Source organism: Syngnathus acus, chromosome 20 (assembly GCF_901709675.1).
Source record: "Syngnathus acus chromosome 20, fSynAcu1.2, whole genome shotgun sequence".
Lineage (NCBI taxonomy): Eukaryota > Metazoa > Chordata > Actinopteri > Syngnathiformes > Syngnathidae > Syngnathus > Syngnathus acus.
In genome coordinates, this window is record NC_051104.1 from 144,637 (window position 1) to 152,078 (window position 7,442).

General features: G+C 41.7%; 1 protein-coding gene across 1 annotated transcript; it reads left to right on the forward strand.

Annotated features, from left to right (window-relative positions):
* Positions 1-2,705: 2,705 nt before the first annotated feature.
* On the forward strand, positions 2,706-5,924 carry pi15a (peptidase inhibitor 15a). Its single transcript, XM_037279939.1, has 6 exons — positions 2,706-2,839; positions 2,938-3,239; positions 3,820-3,938; positions 4,247-4,379; positions 4,443-4,558; positions 5,265-5,924. The coding sequence occupies exons 2-6, from the start codon at positions 2,979-2,981 to the stop codon at positions 5,398-5,400; spliced, it is 765 nt and encodes a 254-aa protein (XP_037135834.1). The 5' UTR covers positions 2,706-2,839; positions 2,938-2,978; the 3' UTR covers positions 5,401-5,924.
* Positions 5,925-7,442: the final 1,518 nt, after the last annotated feature.

A 7,442-nucleotide genomic window follows, 5' to 3' on the forward strand; every position in this document is an offset into this window, starting at 1 on the left:
AGCATGGGAAAACGTATCATAGATATTGCATAATCACTGCCGTGTATGCAGTCAAAACAGAGCAGAAATTTAATTTTGAATCCAAGCGAAACCCAACGAGGGCACACTTTGATCCGATTTATTGAATTAATCGACTCTGCTTATTTCTCTTTGGACAAGGGTGGAGCAAAGGCTCTCACCTAAACCTATTGAATGAAGTTGAAACTTTGTAGTCAACAAAGTCTCGAGAGAGCCAATAAAGCATTTTCTATAAGTATTGTGATGTTCTACTGACTCATTATTCAGCAGCTTTAGGTGGAAGGCGGCTTCAAGTTAAGTGACTTGTCGCCAATGTAAACTACTCATGACATGTCATTTTCCCCCCATAGCCAAGAAAAACAACTCATGAAGACATCCAACCAACCACGTCTCCAAAATGAACCGTATTCCAATAAAAGAAGAATAAAAGCACAATAAAATACTATTGAGTCACATTTGTTGTATTTTGTATCCACATGCAGAGCCCTTGTGGCTTTCCCATGTGCTGCTGTTGATGCCAGCAAAGTAGCAATAACTGTAAGTGGAGGGCACAGTTTTTTTTGCCAAATATGCGCGCTTTGATTGCCGTTGGAATAGACGACTGACGAGATTTACAGTAGTTACTTGAATTCAACTGTTAAACGTGAGTCACATTTTCCCTTCCGTGGGTATTAGTGGGATTTACATCAGTTTAGCGTTTTGACTTGCACATTGCCATCAAAACTGGACGTTGAGAGGCCTTCATAACGGGGAGAGCAGATGCATGGGGAAAAAAAAAAGTTTCTCAAAACAAAGCGGTATATGCCCTAATTATCCTGCTGACAATATGATCATAAGCCTAAGTCATCGGGTTCACTTGATGCGTGGACCAGCAATTGGAAAGGGAGGAACATCATCTGGGGCCTTGAAGAGGTGTGTGTGTGTGTGTGCGTGTGTGGGTGTGCGTGTGTAGGTGTGTGTGTGTGTCCGTGTGTGTGCGCGTGTGTGTGTGTGTGTTTGTGTGTGGGAGAGAAAGTGTATCTTGAATTTCCATTCATTTCTTTTGTCCCCAGCCTGTGTCTAAAATACACATTACATTAATCTAGTAACACGAGTTATAATAGAGATCAGATTGCGGTCAGTGGATGAAAATATTGATAACATGTGTGAGTATTACTCCAAATACTTTACAGATGCAATAATGCCGTGTAACCAAAATACGGACGGAGATTCCTCTATAAAAAGGATGTTAAGTATTGATGACGTATAGATTTAACAGTACTGCATGCGTCGTACTGTGAGGTGTCTCTAATATTTTGGCGACCCACAAAGACGCTGGTGACCTTTGAACCCAGTTACTATATCTTGGCTCGGCTGTCATTCCGAATCAACTTGTACAGACGCAATGTCTGACCGCCGTCGTATTATGTCACTAGTTGTAAAGAATTAACAATAAGATTAATTGAAAATATCATCAGAGCAAGGTTATTATCATTTTTGGATTGGTTGTGAATTACGGTCAGTGGAGTGCACAAAGTTATAATCTCAGAGATACAAATCTGCTATGAGCATTGAAGACAGAAGCTCAAATGTAATAAATGCTCTGACCTAAGGAAGTCCAACAGTGTGGCAAGCGGGTGTCACGTCTCGTCCCTAGCCGTTCCACTATGTGTCTGTTGTCATGGTTTCTGTCTGTGTGCTCGCCCCTCCCGTCCTGTGTGCCCATGATTAGTTTAATTATTCTCACCTGCCTCTTGTTACCTGTCGTGTATATATGTCCTGTCTGCCCCTCACGCCCCGTCGGATCATTGCATGTCTTGTTGTTGTCTTGATGTCTTTTGGTTCTTGTTGTTTTAATGTCTTCACGTCCTTTGTTTCGCGTCCCTGTCGGTTAGTCTTTGTTATTTCGTTAAGTCATGTGAGTTTGCCGAGTCTATTAGTTTGTTTTGCTGAATAAACCCTGGTCCAAGCTGCATTTGCTCTCCCTGCTCCATCCGATCCATGACAGTGGGAGCTGAGACACAACTGTATGGAGTAATATTTATGCACCTGAAAAGTTCATCACTCTTATCCGAACAGAATTACGGAGGGAAAGAGAGCAGAGGAGGAGAAAAAAAAAGGAGCTGGAGGGGTGGGGGTCGAGCAGGAAATTTCTTCCTGCGTCACGTTGCTTTAATGCGTTTAGCAGCTGCCAATGAAAATGATGACCGACACAAGTGTTATTCCTCGCTCTCGGCATCTTGCCCTGGAAAACCCACCCAACTTTAGCCGCACTACGAACAAGTGTAAGCTACTAAACACTAGTCAAAAAGTACAATGCAATACAATGCAAGTTGCTCCATCCATTTTGGGAAAATGACATCTGCACAATCCATATGGGATCCAACATTAAAAAGTAATACACCAAGCTTTTTATTGACACATATGGGAATAAAGTAGAAATGAGGAAAATTAACAGCATTAGTTTTGTACCTATACATACATATTCTATTTCTAAGCATTTATTAAAATATTGATTCTAAAGGAGAAAAAAGCTGAACTTTGTATTGAAGAGCTACCTCTGACCTTCTGGTGCAATACAATAAATAAATAAATAATTCTTACGTATTATCTGATGATTAAAGTCTACGGATGATGCTGCATTTCAGGTGACCGTGAGGGGGGGGTTGGTCCTCTCCCTCCTCGTGCACTTCCTGCATCGTCCACTGGCTAGACTATATATAAACCCGTCGAGATCATCTCCTCCCGAAGACTTCTTATAGTTTGCAAAGCTTCACAAACTACGCGCAAGCACAACTTTAGCTCTTCCTTTCCGCTCATTTGGTAGGGCTGCACGAGAAAGGTAAGCCAATCATTTATTGCGCTATTACAATGTAATGAACAGCTATATAAACATTGCGCTGACTCGCTGAGCCAATTTTTTATTTACTCTCATTGCAGATCCAACTGCGACGCGAAGGATATCTATAGCAAGAGCAAACATGCAGCTTGCACACTTTCTTGCGTTCATCTTGCTGTGCGTGCATTATGGAGCAAATGCACTGACAGCCACCGTCACCGCTGCGCCCTCCTCCGCTTTGCGCGCGGACAATTTCAGCAACATACACGCCGGGACGGACGGCGGCTCTTCTAAAAGCAGGAGGAAGCGTTACATTAGTCAGACCGACATGGTGGCTATTCTTGATTACCATAACAAAGTGAGGGGCAAGGTGTACCCCCCGGCATCGAACATGGAATACATGGTGAGTCGGAGATGATGGAGTTGACTTGGAGGGGGGAAAGATAAATGCCATTTTTTAGTATGAGTGACTTGTCACTAACGGACATTTAAAGCAAAAAGTAAAATGGGTTGTTGTAATGTAAAATAGCAATTAATATTTGATGCTATGATGACAGTAAATCAGTTTAGATTCAAATTATTTATTCCATGCCATTTTATTTGACCCCAAATTTAAAAATTTTTAATTTTTTAATAATAATCTTTTTACTTACTAACAACAACAATTTTTAACAATTGAAAATTGATCTTTTTTTCCTCTAAATATGGTTTCTTACTCTAAAAAGTGCTGCTACTCTCTTGTTGTCATATTCATCTTAAAGTCATCATTGGATGAGAGGCTCCATATTGGCAATTTCCCTTCAGCACTGGGAAAGAGAAAAAGGTCTCTCGCAGTTGCACAACGGCTGCCAGTCGGATCACTTCTCTTATGCAACCGTTTTGATGGATGCCTTATCTCACATCCGAGTGCTGAACGGCGCGGATCTTGTGTTTTTATTTGATCTGACTTGTGTGTAATGCTTTCCATGCGTGTGTGTGTCCAGGTGTGGGATGATACTTTGGCCAAGTCAGCTGAGAGCTGGGCCCACGCCTGCATGTGGGAGCACGGCCCGTCTCATCTCCTTAGGTTTCTGGGTCAGAACCTCTCCGTCAGGACGGGACGGTAGGTGAACTCTGACCCCTTTCATCCTCCCCGAGCGACATCTGCTGCAGCGCTCTCAGCAGGGACGATGCTGCCATGCGGTCACGGTCGTTGCGTTGCACGCCCCCCCCTTTCCTTTTTCTTGCCCTTGAACGGTGACCCGGAGGCTGCCGAGGGAATGCTCGTGTGACCCCCTCAAATAAACACAAGCCATGTTTTCAAGCTTGACCCATGCGGCCAGTCCCTCTTGACTTTCCTCGTGCAAGGTCACTCACCAAGGCCAATGTTTGATACCCAAGTGTGAGGTTGTGACGGTCTTCTCCTCACAGGTATCGCTCCATCCTTCAGCTGGTGAAGCCGTGGTACGACGAGGTCAAAGATTATTCCTTTCCTTACCCCCGCGACTGCAACCCCCGCTGCCCCCTCAGATGCTACGGCCCCATGTGCACCCATTATACCCAGGTAGGAGAAGAAAAAGAAGAACATAAAGAACCTTAAATGACCATTACTCTGTCTGTTTTGTAGATGGTTTGGGCCACGTCCAACAAAGTGGGCTGTGCCGTTCACACGTGCCACAATATGAACGTTTGGGGTTCCGTGTGGAAACGGCCGACGTATTTAGTCTGCAACTACTCACCAAAGTAAGTCATGTTGCTACATACCGCTTATACCAATGAACTTGTTAACCTGACGGGATTGGAGTCGGGCCGCTCGGTGCTGACCTGTGAAATGCCACCCGTGTCGCTGTGTGGGGGGACTCGGAGTCTGTGAACAGCTACAAGTAAGAGTTCGTGAGAAGAAGAAAAAAATTAAAAGGGGGGTGGGGGAATTCCAAGAATTAAAGCCAATTTGGATTTATAGGTGAGGTTATTTAATCGCATAGGTTTGAGATATACATATGTAAGGCATGCTGCCCAATGATGATCTATCTGTTTGACATGCGAGAGTCGACATGACCTATCTTTTATCACGGATTAACTCTATTCATCACTTAAGTCTGCCTTAGCCTCAGCTGCAATTTGCCTGTTTTACATTGGACGCGCTACAACGGTATCCATCTGCGATAATGTGGATTTATAGCCGGGAGGTTACGCATTCTGAAAACAAATGACAGTTTTATTTTTTTAATTTATTGTTTCACAACAGTACTTAAGATCTCAATTTGCCCTAAAATGGGAAGAATAAATAGAGCAAAAAACACTTTGATGGATACTGTAAATAATCTAGCTAACCAATCCAAACGAACTGAACCTAACAAAAAAACAAAAAATTCCCAATTTCTGCATCTGTATCTATGTTGAGGCCCACTTTTTTTTCAGGCTCTTTTCACAATGTTGTGTCTTGTAGAGGCAACTGGATTGGAGAGGCTCCCTACAAAGTCGGGGTCCCCTGCTCCGCCTGCCCCCCCAGCTACGGCGGTTCGTGCAGCAACAACATGTGTTTCCCTGCTCTGAAGACAAACTACCTGCACTGGTTCAAATAAACAAGGCCAGCCACACTACCACAGAGACACCATTCTCATCGAAAGGTGGAAGGATTTGCACATGGACCAGTCTATTTTGTATATATGGCGTATTTAAAGACACAGACGCAATTGAAGGCAGCAGACAATTTTAACGATATGTACATGAACTGTAAATTAATTTCGCTTTACAAGACTTTTTTTTTTGGTACCTGCCTGGATTTATTTTTTGTAATTTATATGGAGATGGGTCCTTAAAACACACACACATTCATCACACATGCGGTCCTATGTACTTTTGAACAATGTAGCATTCAAGGCCCCTACATGACGATAACTGCTCATGTGCGCTCGCTATGGTGCTGCTATAAGGGCATCACACCTTCGTGTTGTGTGCTCTTGTTTTTGTCAGAATGTTGGGATGTAACTTCAAACGCCAGCGTGGCAACACCACCCGTGTCATCCTCGGGCGTCTATTTTGGGCCGGTGAGGAATTGGCAAAAGTGCACTTACAAGTTCAAATGTATCTCCCAGTTCAGGAACATATCGGACCCTTTTTCTGTTTGATAATAATCGTATGTGTTGTACTGTATATTGGAATATTTAATATCCATTTTGTTTTGATATTGGAAAGATCCACTGTTGTCTTTGTGAAGCAGTTTTGGAGCAAAACACTAAAGTGCACCTTCATTGTTTGTAAATGTCCAAAATATCAAAAATTTTTTTTTTTTTTGGTTTGTGTACATAATCATGTTATCTTGATTATCCTTAAAATACAATTAATGTGTAAGTTATTCATTTTTATATTGGGAAATATTTAAATGGTATTCATTTTTTTTGTATTGTTTTATGAAAGGATTGTACATATAGCGAGGCAAGTAACAGTATGCAGTTCGTTAGCTATGAAGCACTAGTACAATATTTCTTTTCAAATGTAAAGAACACATTTAACTGATCAAGTCAAAAACAAGGGGGTATTGCTGTAACTATAACAAAACAGGAAACGTTCCGCACTGACTACAGGCTGTTTATGTAATGAACTGCTCTCTTGCTTTGAAATTGTTAATAAAATGGTTTAAAAATTGGTTTAAATGTGTGTTGATAACAGTAAAAAGGGATTTAAAATGAAAGGCTAGAGGCTTGGTACGCAACAATTCACACTGGACAACTCAATGCTAACATGTTGGAAAAAATGTGCTTAAAAAAAAAAAAATTCAAGATTTTAAGTTTCAAGATTACAGTTAAATTATCTATCTACATGTGCTGCTCCACTGTTTGTGTTCAAATGTGTCCCCATTATATTGATGCCATTCATTAGCACTCTATAGCATTTCCCATTATTAGCATTAAGCTAGCTGATTACTACGACGTGGTTATTTTAAAATACACAAAACTCATTCGCTTTGGTTGTTTAGTTTAACAATAAACTTCAACGGGGAGCGGGAATAAACAACTTTTTAAAAAATTGCTCATTCACAATTTGAGTCTGGAACGGATTAATTCATTTTCCACTCTTTCCTACAGGGGATTTTAAATTGCGCCCTGAACGAATAGTCCAACATTCTGCATGTGAGGTGGGGGGGCAAAGGGGAAACCCGGCCAGGTTTCAACCAAGCCTCTTGTCTGAGTTTGTCCAGTGTAAGCTTTGTGCTCGAAGCAGAGTGAGGAAAGGGAGCAGACTGGAATGTAAGAAGCCGCAAAAAAACAAAAAAAGAATTTCTGTCACCTCTCAGGCACACAAAGCAAGAAAAAAAAAAAAATCTTGAACGCGTCATCATTTTAAGTACACTTGAAGACAATGACAAGGAAAATAATAACTGCCTTGTTTCAATGTGTAAAGATGATTTAATATTTTTTGCAGATGTTTCTGCTTCCCCCGCTTCTTCATCTGCCCCGTTTGGGACCGCAAGGTATGTCTGGGTCCGTCTAAAACTTGGCCCTGATGTCTGCAGACTATCAAACAAACAAACAAACAAACAAACAAACAAACTGGGCCAAATGTTTTATTCATTAGATGAACACGTGTGAGCCCAGGTGGACAAACGACAGATGGGAATGTAATA

Bases quoted from the DNA above. Each gene is read 5' to 3' on its own strand.
- pi15a (XM_037279939.1), top strand. From the start codon at position 2,979: ATGCAGCTTGCACACTTTCTTGCGTTCATCTTGCTGTGCGTGCATTAT. The intron at 3,240-3,819 runs GTGAGTCGGAGA...GTGTGTGTCCAG, and splicing joins CATCGAACATGGAATACATG to GTGTGGGATGATACTTTGGC. The intron at 4,380-4,442 runs GTAGGAGAAGAA...TCTGTTTTGTAG, and splicing joins TGTGCACCCATTATACCCAG to ATGGTTTGGGCCACGTCCAA.